We start from the raw sequence: 19,527 nt of genomic DNA, 5'->3' as shown, positions 1-19,527 counted from the left end.
TGGAAGGAGTGCACTATATAGGAAATAAAGACAAAAATAGAAAACTATCGATATATATACACACACTGGAGGTCCTGTATGCCTCAGTTGGTATTGTGGGTTCAATTACCAGGGCCACCCATACGTAAAATGTACACGCATGACTGTACGTTGCTTTGGACAACGGTGTCTGCTAAATGGCATATCTGACACATCATTATATTATGGAGGGAGATAGGGCAGTGCTGTTGCCTAGTGTCAATAACACTTATCTTGGAACGTTATTGGAGTGGGCCGTAAGATAAGAGTGAATGTGAGGGGTGTTGCGTGTTGGCAGTACCTGACTTCTCTCAGCCAGCTCCCTCCTCTGGTCCTCCTCTGCCTTTATCCTGTGGTTCAGGGTCGTGTTCTCCTCGATGAGCTCCTGAATCTGGCCCTGAGGAACATCACATCATGAGGACACGATCTCCTAACCTCTCCTGAGACAAAATAACTTGGAATATATTTTGATATGTGAAGCTGAAGCTTACAGATAAAGTGGCTTCAGCCTCCTTCAGTTTTTTGTCCAATGTCTGCAGCTCCCGCTCATGAGCTTGACGGAACTCTTTTAGAGAGATCAGTTTAACAGAATTATATTGCAAGACAGTCAAAATCAGTTTAAAAAAATAACACGTGCTTTGCTGATATTTACCTTGCTGTAACTTAAGATTGACAAACGGTGTACATGACAGGATGAATGTACCTTTTAGAGATTCTTCATACTGCTGTTTAACCACTTGGATCTGTTCAGAGTTGCTGGCCTCCAGCTCTAACGTCACAGCATCGTGGCTGGCTCTCAACTCAGTCATCTTCAAAAAGAGAAGGAACATGGTTTTAGGAACATTCATAATCAAAAACAAAAGCAACGTATAAAAAGCTTTTACCACCATCTATTTCCCCAGAGTCAAATTAACTCATGGATACCATGTGTGTCTGCTTGCAGTTTTAAGGAAGTTGCTAACTAGCATTAATGCAATTGTCAACTAGTGCAATGTAAGTCTATGGTAACTGCTAGCATTTACCATAGACTTAGTCATTGCGCTAACGCTAGTTAACGCTGGCTTATGAAACGCTCTTAACTTCCTTCATACTGGATGCAGAGACCTAAAAATGGTATCCATGAGTTTAGCCGACTCTGGGGAAGCAGATAAAGGGCTTAACTGCCAAAATCTCAAAGTATCCCTTTAACAGGTGCATTATGAATCATCACATCAATAGTAACGGATAGATCATTAGTTTAAAGGCCTAAAGGCTTTTCATGAAGATCAAATAAACCAACACAGTACAGACTGCCAAAAACACTTATTCCAAACGGATAGAATTTCAATTTTATTCAGTGAGTCAGTTTGGGTAAGACAGTATGCATCCCCAAATGGCACACTATTCCCTTTAAAGTACACAACTTTGACTAGGGTCCATAGGGCTTTGGTCAAAATGAGCACACTATAAAAGGGAACAGTGTGTAATTTGGGGTGCAGTCAGTATCAGTAGAGCAACCTTCAGCATCAGGATGAAACCAGCTCCACGCTGACAGTATCCCGACAGATGGCCCCAGGTCTGATTTGTGGACTACTTTCTGCAGTGACCAATTTTCCTTGAAATGAATCTAGCTGAGTAGTACGCTCTGTGAATGACTCAACAGAATGACTGCAAAGGACACTGATGGATATTGTGCATGTCAGGAATGAACAAATCTCTAAACAATTCTCTCATTGTCAGACAGACAGACACAGGACTGAGCCCTGAGAGACTGGGGTGACAACAGTGTCATGTGTAGTTGTATTAAGACTTGACACTGTGGGTGCATTCCAATCCTCTCAAGCCCTTCTACATTTTTACTGATCTGAAATAAACAGACTTCTCCAGTAAAAAGGAGGAACAGAGCCACGTTTAGCCTATTGGCACTCTTTCAACGTCCCAAATGGCACCCCAATCCCTTTGTAGTGCACTACTTTTGACCAAATCTCATAGGGCTCTGGTAAAAAAAAGTAGTGCACTATATAGGGAATAGGGTTCCATTAGGGATGCGTACAGTAGCTTTAATGTACCTGCTGCTCCATGAGGGCCTTGCACCGGTCTGCCTCCTCCTGGTAGGTCAGGTGGATCTTGTCCCACTCGGCCTGGTAGAACACCCTGAGCCTCTCCTCCAGCTGGGCCAGCTCTGTGTGGTGCTGCTCCTGCATCGTCTGGAGCACGCCCTCCAATGCCCCACACACCTCATCCTTCTCCCGCTCCAACAACTCACACGAGCGGGCCGAGTTCACTGCAGGGTGCCAGTAGGATCCACAGCAGAGGGGAAATCATTTAGTTTTGTGAAACTGTATTTTCTAACGGGAAATGTGTTTGTCTCATATCTTATCAAAGAAGAACAGCATTAGATAAACAATCTAACAGTCTAACAAAGGGGCTGAGAAGGCTAGTGGGTTCAGCACTGAGACTCCCAAAGTCATGTGTGCCTGCAATCTCTTAGTTGTGCTTATTGGATTTCTTTATTTACATTTTTCAATGTGACATTTCATGGATGTTTATTTAAAGATTAAATAAATAAAAATGTCAATGACGGTAAGGACATCAGAAATGGTCAGTTCTGAGAAAGGGGAAATAAGAGTATTGAAATTCACCCTGCGTGCACAGGGACAAGTAAACACTTTGGGAACAACTGTTCAGCAAAACTCGAGGCTCATGTTATGACATACAGCATTGGAAAGGCAAACGCATTTATAAAAAAATATATACATATAAAAAAATAAAAGATAACCCAGTGCCCGCCTCTGGCTGACTACAGAGCACACTGCCTTACCCAGTGCCCTCCTCTGGCTGACTACAGAGCACACTGCCTTACCCAGTGCCCGCCTCTGGCTGACTACAGAGCACACTGCCTTATTGGCACTACAAAGACATACCCATGAGTTATAAAAAACACATTTTCACAATTGTCTGAAATCAGTGTCATGTCCTTGGTATTTTTTAAATATTGACTCACTTCTGTCCTACTTGCAACATATGTCTGCTACAGTAGAACAGTACACCAGCTTTACAGTTTGAACATGGACATGCTGCTGTTTCTACTGTCTAACACAATGTACATGCTGTTGGGGGTACGGGAGGACTGGAGTTGGGAGACACTAATATAAACTAAGCAACAGACACATGGCTCTGGTGGGCCCTTGCGTGCTGTGCCACATTCCTGGTATAGACAGAACAGATGCCAGTGCCAGTGTGATGCCCAGCAGTTGGCCTTGCCAGCCCGTGAGGATTTACGTTGGCTGGCGATGACATGAGTGGCAGCTGTGTACAACAGGGTAGTATCTACTGTCTCTATGTGTAGCAGGTGACATACATATGGAGGTTGATTCCTGACACACAATCCTACCAGTATGAACATAATAGCTCAATAGCTCTTGATTTACAAGTGGGCAGGGATGGATGGGTATTAAAGGCTACTTCCAGCTGTTGGTGCAATAGAAATGATTCTAATTCTATGCTTGGTGCCCTTCTGCAGGCACGTGTCAGAATATGAATCTTCTTATGCAATATGTTTAATGGTGGCAACCTTCCTAGATTTACAATAGGAGCTCTATGGCAACCTTCATAAAACAAGACATGTTCACTCTAGTGATTAGATGGGATTCACACGGTAAAAGGATTGGGGAAGTGAAAGTTTCAGGACAAAGGGGAATTTGAGGTTCTTGATCATGTGTACCTGTCAGCCATGTCGTCCTTCTAGAACTACGTCTCAGGCAAAAATGCCAAGCAGAAGGTTTCTACCCGATGAGACAAACAGCTAAACATAAATCAAATGTAAAGAACCAGCTCCAGCCTACAGTACAGAAAAGACATGTCTAGGATAGGGGACCCTGACAAGTGAGGCTGTGGTTGTTACACAGATGGTATATTTTAATCTCGGGAGCCAGGGAACTGGCTCTCGTGATTCTGTAACTATGGGCACCGTTGGCATTTTTTAAAATCACACAAAATTAGATTTTACTCGATTTTCACAAAACATCTTTAGCATTCTATTTTAGATTAAAACAGAATGGGTTTTTGGAATATTTGGTTTATCCGTCTATAGGATACTACCACATTAAGAAATAATTATTTAAATTCCTTAAACAATAAATACTGGCCTGCACTGGCTGTGATTGTATACCTGCATGGAGGCTACCATCAACAATGCAATTTAGTTGAAATTGTTATACGTTTATCCTTTTTCCAGTAGTTACAGTATATTGGGAACAAGTGCGTTACACTTGAAGTACAATTGAAGTCAGAAGTTTACATATACCTTAGCCAAATACATTTAAACTCAGTTTCTCAATTCCTGACATTTAATCCTAGTAAAAATTCCCTGTCTTAGGTCAGTTAGGATCACCACTTTATTTTAAGAATGTGAAATGTCAGAATAATAGAGAATTATTTATTTCAGCTTTTATTTCTTTCATCACATTCCCAGTGGGTCAGAAGTTTTACATCCACTCAATTAGTATTTGGTAGCATTGCATTTAAATTGTTTAACTTGGGTCAAACGTTCCGGGTAGCCTTCCACAAGCTTCCCACAATAAGTTGGGTGAATTTAGGCCCATTGCTCCTGACAGAGCTGGTGTAACTGAGTCAGGCTTGTAGGCCTCCTTACTCACACACGCTTTTTCAGTTCTGCCCATACATTTTCTATACAAATGAGGTCAGGGCTTTGTGATGGCCACTCCAATACCTTGACTTTGTTACTTAAGCCATTTTGCCCCAACTTTGGAAGTATGCTTGGGGTCAATGCCATCTATTTTGTGAAGTGCACCAGCCCTCCTGCAACAAAGCACCCCCACAACATGATGCTGCCACCCCCGTGCTTCACGGTTGGGATGGTGCTCTTCAGCTTGGAAGCCTCCCCCTTTTTCCTCCAAACATAACGATGGTCATTATGGCCAAACAGTTCTATTTTTGTTTCATCAGACCAGAGGACATTTCTCCAAAAAGTACAATCTTTGTCCCTATGTGCAGTTGCAAACCGTAGTCTGGCTTTTTTAGGTTTTGGAGCAGTGGCTTCTTCCTTGCTGAGAGGCCTTTCAAGTTATGTCGATATAGGACTTGTTTTACTGTGGATATAGATACTTTTGTACCGGTTTCCTCCAGCATCTTCACAAGGTCCTTTTCTGTTGTTCTGGGATTGATTTGCACTTTTCGCACCAAAGTACGTTCATCTCTTGGAGACAGAACGCGTCCCCTTCCTGAGCGGTATGACGGCTGCGTGGTCCCATGGTGTTTGTACTTGCGTACTATTGTATGAACGTGGTACCTTCAGGCATTTGGAAATTGCTCCCAAGGATGAACCAGATTTGTGGAGGTCTACAATTTGTTTTCTGAAGTCTTGGCTGATTTCTTTTGATTTCCCCATGTCGTCAAGCAAAGAGTCACTGTTTGAAGATTGGATGCATTTCAAGGCCTCAGGTACACCTCCAATTGACTCAAATGACGTCAATTAGCCTATCAGAAAATTCTAAAGCCATGACATTTTCTGGAATTTTCCAAGCTGTTTAAAGGCACAGTCAACATAGTGTATGTAAACTTCTGACCCACTGGAATTGTGATACAATGATTTATAAGTGAAATAATCGGTCTGTAAATAATTGTTGAAAAAATTACTTAGGACATGTACTTTGTGCTTGACACAACAGACCTGCCAAAACTATAGTTTGTCAACAAGAAATTTGTGGAGTGGTTGAAAAACGAGTTTTAATGACTCCAACCTAAGTGTATGTAAACTTCCGACTTCAACTGTATGTGTACATTGTGGAGGTGATAGTAAATTGGACTAGTTAAAAATAAGTGGTTGGAAATGGATTATCGTTGATTGCTATAAAGAAAGTAAAATATAATTTGATAAGCAGTATTAAGCAGGGGTATTCCCATTGAAAAATAAGCTACTTCTGGTAATAACCTGGAAATAGTCATTACCGACATTTTGTTGTGGTTATGGCAATTGCCACATTTTGGGATTTCACTGCCAGGCCACAAGGTTTACTTGGTTAGTAGAATCAGCCATCATTTGTTAATTCCAACCACAACATAATGAGATATATAATTTCAAATAGAGGACAATCTAGATGAATTGGCTCAGTTGGTAGAGCACGGCGCTTGCAAAGCCAATGTTGTTGGTTCGATTACCATGGGGGGACCAGTTTGGAAAAAAAATATGAAAATGAATGCACTCACTACTCTAAATCGCTTTGGATTAGAGCATCTGCTAAATGCCTAAAATGTAAGAAATGTTTTTTTGTTTTACTGACGTTGCGGTAATGACGCAGTATAAGCAATATTCAAAGTGACATTTCTTGGAGGTGGAGATATGATACTCTCCATGTCATATCCTTGTTCTCCACTTTCACTTCGCAGTTCTTTTGTGATTTGAAAATAAAATGTTGACTTACCACTATAATTGTTCATTTTGTTCAGAGTGATGGTAATGAAGCAATACTCTGAGGTAACTATTTTGTGTAAAAAAAAGTAACAAATGGCTTACGCACATAAAATATTTATATAGTATCCATTTACTTTGACTCTTTCCAACAGGTGCGTTAAATATTTTTAAATGATAAAAATGTCTAAGTGTAATATATAGCATCATATCAAAAGTGTGGGAGTGAGAAGAAATAGAACCCCAGACCTACAGGGACAGAGCCCAAACAAACACATCAGGTTGAGCCCTACACTCCACAGGCATGAAGTATAACAGGGGATATGGTCATAGGAGTCAGGCTAAATTCATCACACTAAAACACACTGTAAAAGCCATATCTAAAAGTTACTGGTCTTGGATTCTTGTCAGGGTGATGGCTTTGAATGTGCCCCAATGAAAAAAATGAAGCACTTGTAATTTATATTGGTGAAGAGTTAATATGAAAGGATAGTATGTCATGTCATGAAACTGGAGGTGGCCCAAACAGACAATGCAGTACACTATAATTAGCCAGCTGCTGTGAGTGGAGTGGTGACATCATTGGGGGAGCAAGCCCATACTGGCTATGCAGAATACTGTCTGAGGGATGGGGTAAAGTATACCCTATTCCCAGGGCCTATACAGGGCTCTAGTCAAAAGTAGTGCACTATATAGGAAATAGGGTGCCATTTGGGACGGAATCACTGACGGCAAGTGTTGGGCTCAGGATAAATGCCTTGTGGTCTTTGCCTTCCTCCCCTCCCCCTGTACAGTACTACCATGTCCCAACAACCCCAGTGGGTCTGTCTGTAGAACTGTCTGGGGGTCTTATCTATTAGAAGCTGATACACTGGGCTTAATGGGAAGGGGAGTCATGTGCTGGTCCCAAGGCTGAGGTACGTTGTCTGACCACCAACATGGAGGGAGGGGTGGAGCCACATTATCCCCCAGTCAGACCCTTGCAGCCCCACAGGAACAGAACAGATAGACTTAATACAGGGCTGCAAACTGTTGGACACAAAAAGGTGAGAAAAAAAAAGTTCACATGGAAACGCAAAAAAAGATTGCTGTGAAGCGCAATAAAATATTTACAGAGAACAACAAGTACATTATACACATTTGATTAATCTCAATAATCCTAACTTTCCAAACCACAATAGACAATAGTGCCCACGGGTATGGGGAGCTGGTCTGCCTACAAGGTTTAGCATGACGTCATGATCACCTCAGTCTCCCCAGACAGGAACACACAGAGCACTGGAACATCGGACCAATTCAGAGCTCAGTTTAGTTGTTCCAGGTTTTGGATTTCCCCACAGTTTGACTAAAAAATCTCATGTTTCTTTATAGAAAAACAACTAAATTAGATTTTCTAAGTCCACAACAATACTTATCAGGAGGTATTTTATGATCCAGGGAAACCCCCCAATCAACATTTCATTGATTTTTTTTTATGGGGGCCGGCTGCTAACAGCCTCTATGGGGGCCGGCTGCTAACAGCCTCTATGGGGGCCGGCTGCTAACAGCCTCTATGGGGGCCGGCTGCTAACGCTAACAGCCCCTATGGAGGCCAGACACCAACCTAAAGAACCCTCAAGGGAACATGCTGCATCAGAGACACTCAGAACAGAAGCCGGGGCTAATAAAGCAGACACACACTTCTATACTACGTCGGTTCTGTGTGTCCCATCCTCTCCTCGGTGGAGGACAGAACAAATTAACCAGGGAAGGAGTGGGAGAATCTAATTACAGGGCAGATAAGAGGCAAAGGGAATACATGCAATAGAAGAACTGTCTGATGACACTGCCACTGTTTGTGCTTGTGACAGACTTAAGCTGCTTATTACACTCAGTCATGGCAGCAATGTTTTTTTCTCCAAAAGATAGTCACAAAAGTGCTAAGGGTTGGGTCTGAGCCTAGTGCTAAGGGTTGGGTCTGAGCCTAGTGCTAAGTGCTCTAACAAATAATAGCTGCACAAACAAAACAAAGTAGGATTGAGCCCTATCTGTTTAATGTTAGCCGTAGTGATAGCTTAAGTAAACGTAGTGAAGTATTGACGTGTCCCCTAGACACTGATCTTGGGTCAGTGTATAATTTCTACCACTAATGGTTAAGGTTAGGATTGAGGGAAGAGAAGCTGATTCTAGATCTGTACCCAGGGGAAAGTTAGCCCCGAAGCGGTAAGGTTAGTCTCTGTGGTGACCTTACTTACCGAGCTCTCCCTTCAAGGTCATCAGTTCCTGGGACAGGTCCCTGCGCTGCTTAATGACCTCATCATGCTGGGAAACAAACACACTGTTAGTGGTCATTGGTTCGCTGGCACACTGCAACAGGCTTGAGCCCCACACACACACACAGTTCAGTAAGAAGAACCTAAAAAATTTAATTCGTATAACAGCTTTCAATTCAATATCCTTTCGAATACTATACGGTCATTTTAGATGCACACAGACGCATATTGTTGATTCATGACAAGCACTTCTGGGATAAATCCAATGACAGTAACAGCTTAATTAGTGTACAAGACCTCTCCATCTCAACTTCATTTCATTAACAGGATATTGAGCCAAATAGCACAGTTATATTGCTCCTCAGCTCAGCTAACAAATGCAACACATTGAGAAAACATGTCAGGCAAAGCCCCCTCCCCCCAACCCCTATGCAACTGAGCTGAGACAGAAACCCTAACACCCATTCTCTCTACCCCCAGCTACTTGACATTCTCTATTCCTTGCCTTCTCCTCTTTCTACTTCCCCTACTCGCTCTCTCTCCCCATCTTTACAGAGGCTGCCCTAGCTGCAGTGCTCCTCCCAAACTGACGCAGAGGGAATCCCCCACTAACCGGTCTTATACTCAACAAATCCACCGGACACAGCACCAACTGAGTACCACAGGCCCTGTTACTGTCCTGGAACAATCTCCCTCAGAGAAGAAGGATAACAGAACACAAAAAATAGACAGAGGCTAATGAGTCAGGCACAGAACAGACAAGTAAAATTAAAAAAATCGTACCCTCTAATGAAGGGTCAGTGAGACACAGACTTTGCAGTCTTTCCTGTCCCCTGCTCCCCATCCCCATTACAGACAGAGTTGAACAAAAGATAGAAGTCCTTTACCCGGTCTCCAGAGCAGGGAGGGCTAAGGCACGCTCTGCTCCCTGAGCAGCCCATGGTCCAGCCTCAGGGAGTCTCCCCCAGGCTACAGAGGCCCAGCACACCAAGACACAAATGACAGCAGCACAGGTGGACACCACCTCCACACACACTCTTCTCTAGGACTGCTCCAACTACATCTGACTGAGGCAAGACTGAAAACGGCACTCCATTGGCCCTGCGATCTGAGTGCTGAGAGCTTTACCATATTCTCCCTAAGAGAGCGACAGACTGCAGAGTGGGACAACCGCCTCACAGCTGAGCGGCGGTCACTTTAAGGTGGTGGTAGTAGCAGGCAGCAGTGGTAAAAGGCAGAGCGGAGCAAATAAGATAAGTGCCATTTTGGACGCACCCTATTTCCCTTTTTAGTGCACTGTATGGGCCCTGGTGAAAAGTAATGCACTACATAGGAAATAGGGTGCCATTTGGGATGCATTCATACATAAAGGCTTCCTGACAATAGGCTGACGGAGAGGCATTTACACCTCACTGAGTAGCAGGAGAGAGCCTGGCTGTGCAGTGACATTCCCAAGGGACAACACCAGAAGGGTTCATTACTACCACAACCCCTCCCCCCTTCCAAATCAAATCAAATTTTATTTGTCACATACACATGGTTAGCAGATGTTAATGCGAGTGTAGCGAAATGCTTGTGCTTCTAGTTCCGACAATGCAGTAATAACCAACAAGTAATCTAACTAACAATTCCAAAACTACTGTCTTATACACAGTGTAAGGGGATAAAGAATATGTACATAAGGATATATGAATGAGTGATGGTACAGAGGAGCATAGGCAAGATACAGTAGATGGTATCGAGTACAGTATATACATATGAGATGAGTTTGTAAACAAAGTGGCATAGTTAAAGTGGCTAGTGATACATGTATTACATAAGGATGCAGTCGATGATATAGAGTACAGTATATACGTATGCATATGAGATGAATAATGTAGGGTAAGTAACATTATATAAGGTAGCATTGTTTAAAGTGGCTAGTGATATATTTACATTTCCCATCAATTCCCATTATTAAAGTGGCTGGAGTTGAGTCAGTGTCAGTGTGTTGGCAGCAGCCACTCAATGTTAGTGGTGGCTGTTTAACAGTCTGATGGCCTTGAGATAGAAGCTGTTTTTCAGTCTCTCGGTCCCAGCTTTGATGCACCTGTACTGACCTCGCCTTCTGGATGATAGCGGGGTGAACAGGCAGTGGCTCGGTGGTTGATGTCCTTGATGATCTTTATGGCCTTCCTGTAACATCGGGTGGTGTAGGTGTCCTGGAGGGCAGGTAGTTTGCCCCCGGTGATGCGTTGTGCAGACCTCACTACCCTCTGGAGAGCCTTACGGTTGTGGGCGGAGCAGTTGCCGTATCAGGCGGTGATACAGCCCGCCAGGATGCTCTCGATTGTGCATCTGTAGAAGTTTGTGAGTGCTTTTGGTGACAAGCCAAATTTCTTCAGCCTCCTGAGGTTGAAGAGGCGCTGCTGCGCCTTCTTCACGATGCTGTGTGAGTGGACCAATTCAGTTGGTCTGTGATGTGTATGCCGAGGAACTTAAAACTTGCTACCCTCTCCACTACTGTTCCATCGATGTGGATAGGGGGGTGTTCCCTCTGCTGTTTCCTGAAGTCCACAATCATCTCCTTAGTTTTGTTGACGTTGAGTGTGAGGTTATTTTCCTGACACCACACTCCGAGGGCCCTCACCTCCTCCCTGTAGGCCGTCTCGTCGTTGTTGGTAATCAAGCCTACCACTGTTGTGTCCTCCGCAAACTTGATGATTGAGTTGGAGGCGTGCGTGGCCACGCAGTCGTGGGTGAACAGGGAGTACAGGGAGGGCTCAGAACACACCCTTGTGGGGCCCCAGTGTTGAGGATCAGCGGGGTGGAGATGTTGCCTACCCTCACCACCTGGGGGCGGCCCGTCAGGAAGTCCAGTACCCAGTTGCACAGGGCGGGGTCGAGACCCAGGGTCTCGAGCTTGATGACGAGCTTGGAGGGTACTATGGTGTTGAATGCCGAGCTGTAGTCGATGAACAGCATTCTCCACCATACATTAAAATCATTGTTTTTATATCATATTTCTATGCCATTTCTATCCTATACCTCTAACATACAGTAGATTCAGTGCCAGCTAGATATATGATCATTGGGACAGCATGACAGTGGGCTGGTAATGAATAAACTAGTATCATCATTGGGACAGTATGACAGAGGGATGGTAATGAATAAACTAGTATTATCATTGGGACAGCATGACAGAGGGCTGGTAATGAATGAACTAGTATCATCATTGGGACACCATGACAGAGGGATGGTAATGAATGAACTAGTATCATTATTGGAACAGTATGACAGAAAGCTGATAATTAATACATTTGCCTTTATCTCCTATTTTCAAGGATAAAGACAAAATCATTATTGGTCTGTCTGCGGTGGGCCCCACATGTAATATTACTGAGGGTCTGATTTGTCAAACGCCTTTTCAGTTTAATTGAACAAATACACTGAGTGTACAAGACATTACGAGCACCTGCTCTTTCCATGACAGATTGACAAGGTGAAAGCTATGATCCCTTATTGATGTCACCTGTTAAATCCACTTCGGAACAGTGTAGATAAAGGGGAGGAGGCAGGTTAAAGAAGGATTTTTAAGCCTCAAGACAATTGAGACATGGATTGCGTATGTGTGTCATTCAAAGTGTGAATGGGCAAGACTTAAGTACCTTTGAACGCGGTATTATTTAAGTGCCAAAAGATTTAAGTTCCTTTGAATGGGGTATGGTAGTAGGTGCCAGGTGCACCGGTTTGCGTGTCAAGAACTGCAACGCTGCTGGGTTTTTCATGCTCAACAGTTTGTGTGTACCCACCACCCAAAGGACTTCAAGCCAACTTGACAATTGTGGGAAGCATTGGAGTCAACATGGGCCAGCATCCCTGTGGAATGCTTTTGACACCTTGTAGTCTATGGCCTGATGAATTTAGGCTGTTCAGAGGGGAAAATGGGGTGCGACTCAATATTAGGAAGGTGTTCCTAATGTTTTGTACACTCAGTGTATGTGAGCAGTTCATGTCATTTGGAGGACACGCTACCCTCGTCTCTGAATGTCTACATTTCCCAGACCTCCACCATAATAATATCATACATAAGGTATACAATGACCCTCCGCGAGATCAATAAAACCTCCAGTAATCAATCCACATTCAGATCTAATGGTCTGGAAATGTTGTGAAAAAGACAGATGTAGGATCTTAATTTGATTACTCTTTTGTTGCTGAGAATTTGCAAACTTGTAGTGTATGAGTTAAAAAGACTTGAGTTTGTAATTTCCATTTTGAAAATTCAGACTTGATTTGCCCTAAATAAAAAACCTCTACAAAAATGTCCATTAATTATAGTTCACATAATAATTCACATGTCCTTTTGCTGCAGGATAATTTTCCTGCTGTAGCAAACTGGCTCAAATTAAGACCCTACATCTGTAGCTACAAAGGAAGAGGAAGGAAGGGCAGGCAGACAAATGATCATAGAAAGGTCTGGAAAGTGGGGGACAATAATAATGGAGGGTTATTATCGAACATCCTTATTTAAATAGTAATATTCTTTACATACAGTAATTAACATTCACTTTTGAATCCACCACAGTCTCTTCTTCTACAGATACTACGGTAATCCATGTCCAGTGCTGGCAGGAACCTAAACAGGTGATAAGAAACAGAACTCAACAACACACCACCTTTTCCAGTGTTTGGTTGTGGCTCGTAGCCATATCAAGTCAACAGCTGGGACATTCTCACACAGACATGGCAAGGCCCAACCTATTCCTAGCCTATTGACTGGCTAACAGATTCCAATACTATACACAGTGTTCAGAAACAGACTGATTCCCCAACAGAACAAGTGCCACCCACAGCCTATTCATACACTCCCAATATATCAAAGTGACATTGGACCATTGAGTCCTTGTAATGATAATTAAATAAGGCAATATGACATACTGATAACACCCACATACTGAACCTGTTGAAACCTGTCAATAGATCTCTAATGAGGACTTCCGATGAGAGTGCAGGAGCTAGTGATTGTCACTGTGTCAGAGAGGGGGACAGAGGGAGCTGAGACAGCTGCTGTACCACCATCACAGACACCAGGAACTCTGCTGTTTTTCTGCCGGTTCAGATAATCACTTTCACAGCCCGTCCACCGTCCATCCAACCAGAAGGACCAGAGTCCAACTTTAGAGACTGGAGATACCACGGAGACGGAATGTAGTGTGTGTGTGTGTGTGTGTGTGTGTGTGTGTGTGTGTGTGTGTGTGTGTGTTTGGAAAGTAACTCTTGAAATCGACATCTTTGGAACAAGGAGCTCGTCTAACTGACAGGGCTTAAGCAGAACAATAAGCATTTAACCTCAATGTATTTCATCAGTGTTTTGACTGCAGTCTGGTGATAAAGAAAGCCCTTCTATCTGTCAACTCTCCCAGTCTCGGTCCCTTTCCTAAATCACTCTACACATGCATTCTAAACTTTCAACAAATGGAATGTAGCCATGTTCTGACATGTACTGCCAGGGTTCTGGAGATGGTCCCTCAAACAGTTAAGGGGGGGGGGGGGGAGTCAGCTAAAAATAATTTCACAAGAATGGTGCAAGTTTATCCAGAGTCCATATTTCTCCATCCACAAATGATGAAACGCTCCCTCTCTGGATTCTAAGTGACCACAGCAACAGAACTGTTCCCCAAAGGATAACATCTGTCAACACACCTCCAGTACTGGCTACTGCTGCCTAGAAAAACAACTTTGGACAATTGCAGGCATGTAGGCTACATTTATCCCAAGTCCAACGGGTGGATTCATTTTTGCCAATCAAGAGAGACAGGGTCTCTAAAATAGACAATGACAGCACACCCCTGGTTGATTCACCACACACCACTAATGTCCTATAGAAAACTGAACATGAATACAGGCATCCACAATCCACTTTACACTAATGCTTACGGCATATGAGCACCCACAGATGCCGTAAATGATCACCCAGACGCATCCAGTGTCTGGTTTGTATCAGGAGCTGAGCTCAGGGCCCGACTGGCAGTGATGTCAGATAAGGGGCCTCCGGGAGAAAGGCCTAACAGACATGGGGTGAGTCCCGAATGGAACACCCTATTCCCTACATAGTGCAATACTTTTTACCAGGGCCCATAGGGAAGAGCCCTATGCAGGCGGGAATAAGGTGCCATTTGAGACACAGCCATGACGTCTACCTCACTGTATCAACCCCAGTCTGACAACAGCCAGAACCAGAGACAGGTCCAAGTAACTGATATTCCCTTCTCTGTGAAGAAAGAAACAGCGAGCATAAAAACTAATAAACTGCTAATGAATAACAACTCATTTGGAAGTGACGATTAGAAATAATCTCTGTACCAGGATCAGTCTCAGTGCAGTTTCTCATGGACAGTGAATGATATGTTGTTATTGATGAAGAGGGGAGAGCGGAAGTCTCAACCACAGCAGGCTGATAATTACTGTCACCATCACTGAGAAACACAGCAGTCACCCAGTGTTTAAGACCTTAACCAGGCAGCAGGGATAATGAAGGTGAAAGAAAAACACATGCATTTGGAGGCAAAGGGGCTTTGGCAAGTCAGCTATTTCCTCAAAAGGACCTGTGGTAGCCTCTCAAATGGTACCCTATTCCCTTTATAGTGCACTACCCTATAGTAGTAGTGGACTATAGAGGGAAAAGAGTGCATTTAAGGACACAGCCCTGTAACTCTAGTGAACTACTGCCTTTATCTAATACTGTAGACTACGGTCCTAGTCTATCTAACATGGAAATGTATAGGTGAAAGGTCAAATAATATGGTAGTATAAATGATAGTGTAAAGATGAAAGCCTTGAAAGGTCACATGACAGTGCTGAGAGCAAATGGTCAGTCCTCTGAGGAAGCTTGTCACTTTATACACTGTCATTGTTGAGTGCGCGCGCGCATGATAAGATAAATGTATAGAGGACTTTAAATCTTTTCATTTTTCAATATTTGAAAAACTTCAACGCACTAGTACAAACATTTTCTGAAGCATATCAGCAAGGCCAAATCTAAAGTTAGTTTGCACTACTAATCTGGCCAAGGTTAAGTGAAATGCACTACATGACCAAAAGTATGTGGAAACCTGCTCATCAAACATCTCATTCCAAAATCATTGGCATTAATATGTAGTTGGTCCCCCCCCTTTGCTGCTATAACATCCTCCACTCTACTAGGAAGGCTTTCCACTAGATGTTGGAACGTTGCTGCAGGGACTTGCTTCCATTCAGCCACAAGAACATTAGTGAAGTCGGGCACTGATGTTGGGTGATTAGTCCTGGCTTACAGTCTGCGTTCCAATTCATCCTAAAGGTGTTCGATGGGGTTGAGGTCAGAGCTCTGTGCAGGCCAGTCAATTCTTCCACACCGATCTAGACAAACCATTTCTGTATGGACTTCGCTTTGTGCACGGGGGCATTATGCTGAAAAAGGAGAGGGCCTTCCCCAAACTGTTGCCACAAAGTTGGAAGTGCAGAATCGTCTAGGATGTCATTGTATGCTGTAGCGTTAAGATTTCCCTTCAATGGAACTAAGGGAACCTAGCCTGAATCATGAAAAACAGCCCCAGACCATTATTCCTCCTCCACCAAACCTTACAGTTGGCACTATGCATTTGGGCAAGTAGCACTCTCCTGGCATCCGCCAAACCCAGATTCATCCATCGGACTGCCAGATGGTGAAGCGTGATTTATCACTCCAGAGAACGCTTTTCCACTGCTCAAGAGTCCAATGGCGGTGAGCTTTACACCACTCCAGCCGACGCTTGGCGTTGTGCATGTCAGCAACATGTGGCTTAAATAACCAAATCTACTCATTTGAAGGGGTGTCCACATACTTTTGCATATATAGTGAAGCTATGTATCGCAGCAGGGTCTGATAGTGGCTGTTTTTACACTGTGTTTATGGAGACGGACTGGAAATCTAATGAAAACATGCCAATGACATCACCCAGTATACCGTCGGAGCAGACGCTCCTCCTTGCTACTTGCTACTAACTTTAAACGCTGTGTCGCTAGCGTAGTGGCGGCTTCCCTGTTCCATCTACTGCTGCCCCCTGGACACTATGATAGGTGATAAGAAACAGAACTCAACAACACACCACCTTTTCCAGTGTTTGGTTGTGGCTCGTAGCCATATCAAGTCAACAGCTGGGACATTCTCACACAGACATGGCAAGGCCCAACCTATTCCTAGCCTATTGACTGGCTAACAGATTCCAATACTATACACAGTGTTCAGAAACAGACTGATTCCCCAACAGAACAAGTGCCACCCACAGCCTATTCATACACTCCCAATATATCAAAGTGACATTGGACCATTGAGTCCTTGTAATGATAATTAAATAAGGCAATATGACATACTGATAACACCCACATACTGAACCTGTTGAAACCTGTCAATAGATCTCTAATGAGGACTTCCGATGAGAGTGCAGGAGCTAGTGATTGTCACTGTGTCAGAGAGAGGGGGACAGAGGGAGCTGAACGCTTTTCCACTGCTCAAGAGTCCAATGGCGGTGAGCTTTAAATAACCAAATCTACTCATTTGAAGGGGTGTCCACATACTTTTGCATATATAGTGAAGCTATGTATCGCAGCAGGGTCTGATAGTGGCTGTTTTTACACTGTGTTTATGGAGACGGACTGGAAATCTAATGAAAACATGCCAATGACATCACCCAGTATACCGTCGGAGCAGACGCTCCTCCTTGCTACTTGCTACTAACTTTAAACGCTGTGTCGCTAGCGTAGTGGCGGCTTCCCTGTTCCATCTACTGCTGCCCCCTGGACACTATGATCACTTGGCTACATAGTCGATGCCTGCTGGACTGTCCATTAATCACGGTACTCCATTTTTTATTTTTTATCTGTCTGCCCCAGCCGCAAACTCAGACTCAGTGTGTAGTTAATCCGACCCTTTCTGCGTAGTCATCGCCATTTTACCTGCTGTTGTTGTGTTAGCTGATTAGCTGTTGTTGTCTCACCTGTTGTTTTAGCTAGCTCTCCCAATCAACACCTGCGATTACTTTATGCCTCGCTGTATGTCTCTCTCAAATGTCAATATGCCTTGTATACTGTTGTTCAGCTGAGTTATCATTGTTTTAGTTCACAATGGAGCCCCTAGTTCCACTCCTCACACCTCTGATACCTCCTTTGTCCCACCTCCCACACATACGATGATCTCACCCATTACAACCAGCATGTCCAGAGATACAACCTCTCTTATCACCCAGTGCCTGGGCTTACCTCCGCTGTACCCGCACCCCACCATACCCATGTCTGCGCATTATGCCCTGAATATACTCTACCACGCCCAGAAATCTGCTCATTTTATTATTTGTCCACATTGCTCTCGGCAACCAGTTTTGATAGCTTTTAGCCGCACCCTCATTCTACTCCTCCTCTGTTCCGCGGGTGATGTGGAGGTAAACCCAGGCCCTGCTTGTCCCCAGGCACATTCTATGACCGAAAAAGCCTTGGTTTCATGCATGTTAACATCAGAAGCCTCCTCCCTAAGTTTGTTTTACTCACTGCTTTAGCACACTCCGCCAACCCTGATGTCCTAGCAGTGTCTGAATCCTGGCTTAGGAAGGCCACCAAAAATTCTGAGATTTCCATACCCAACTATAACATTTTCCATCAAGATAGAACTGCAAAAGGGGGAGGAGTTGCAGTCTACTGCAGAGATAGCCTGCAAAGTAATGTCAAACTTTCCAGGTCCATACCCAAACAGTTCGAACTTCTAATTTTAAAAATTAATCTCGACAGAAATAAGTCTCTCACTGTTGCCGCCTGCTACCGACCCCCCTCAGCTCCCAGCTGTGCCCTGGACACCATTTGTGAATTGATCGCCCCCCCATCTAGCTTCAGAGTTTGTTCTGTTAGGTGACCTAAATTGGGATATGCTTAACACCCCGGCAGTCCTACAATCTAAGCTAGATGCCCTCAATCTCACACAAATCATCAAGGAACCCACCAGGTACAACCCTAAATCTGTAAACAAGGGCACCCTCATAGATGTCATCCTGACCAACTGGCCCTCCAAATACACCTCCGCTGTCTTCAATCAGGATCTCAGCGATCACTGCCTCATTGCCTGTATCCGCAGTCAAACGACCACCCTTAATCACTGTCAAACGCTCCCTAAAACACTTCTGCGAGCAGGCCTTTCTAATTGACCTTGCCCGGGTATCCTGGAAGGATATTGACCTAATCCCGTCAGTTGAGGATGCCTGGTCATTCTTTAAAAGTAACTTCCTCACCATCTTGGATAAGCATGCGCCGTTCAAAAAAATGCAGAACTAAGAACAGATATAGTCCTTGGTTCACTCCAGACCTGACTGCCCTCGACCAGCACAAAAACATCCTGTGGCGGACTGCAATAGCATCAAATAGTCCCCACGATATGCAACTGTTCAGGGAAGTCAGGAACCAATACACGCAGTCAGTCAGGAACGCAAAGGCCAGCTTTTTCAAGCAGAAATTTGCATCCTGTAGCTCTAACTCCAAAAAGTTCTGGGACACTAAAGTCCATGGAGAACAAGAGCACCTCCTCCCAGCTGCCCACTGCACTGAGGCTAGGTAACACGGTCATCTCCGATAAATCCATGATAATCGAAAACTTCAACAAGCATTTCTCAACGGCTGGCCATGCTACTCCAACCTCGGCCAACAGCTCCGCGCCCCCCCCCCGCAGCTATTCGCCCAAGCCTCCCCAGCTTCTCCTTTACCCAAATCCAGATAGCAGATGTTCTGAAAGAGCTGCAAAACCTGGACCCGTACAAATCAGCTGGGCTTGACAATCTGGACCCTCTATTTCTGAAACTATCCGCCGCC

The 19,527-nt window shown here is 44.1% G+C and overlaps 1 protein-coding gene across 5 annotated transcripts in view; it reads right to left on the bottom strand.

Moving 5' to 3' along the window:
• The window catches only part of mtus1a (microtubule associated tumor suppressor 1a), a 58,542-nt gene that overhangs the window by 5,099 nt on the left and 33,916 nt on the right, over positions 1–19,527 (bottom strand). For 4 of the 5 annotated variants that reach the window (XM_024428857.2, XM_024428858.2, XM_024428859.2 and 1 more), the window contains 5 exons: positions 8,662–8,728; positions 2,067–2,281; positions 722–827; positions 510–583; positions 320–415 (listed from right to left, as the gene is read on the bottom strand). In XM_024428857.2, coding sequence (XP_024284625.1) covers positions 320–415; positions 510–583; positions 722–827; positions 2,067–2,281; positions 8,662–8,728 — 558 coding nt within the window. Of the gene's footprint in view, positions 1–319; positions 416–509; positions 584–721; positions 828–2,066; positions 2,282–8,661; positions 8,729–9,566; positions 9,792–19,527 lie in introns of those variants that run through there. The other variant, XM_024428861.2, reaches the window with a different exon arrangement.

This window comes from Oncorhynchus tshawytscha, linkage group LG08 (assembly GCF_018296145.1).
Source record: "Oncorhynchus tshawytscha isolate Ot180627B linkage group LG08, Otsh_v2.0, whole genome shotgun sequence".
In the NCBI taxonomy this organism is placed as follows: domain Eukaryota; kingdom Metazoa; phylum Chordata; class Actinopteri; order Salmoniformes; family Salmonidae; genus Oncorhynchus; species Oncorhynchus tshawytscha.
The sequence above is the reverse complement of the archived record's forward strand: the minus strand, read 5'-3'. Positions and strand labels throughout refer to the sequence as shown.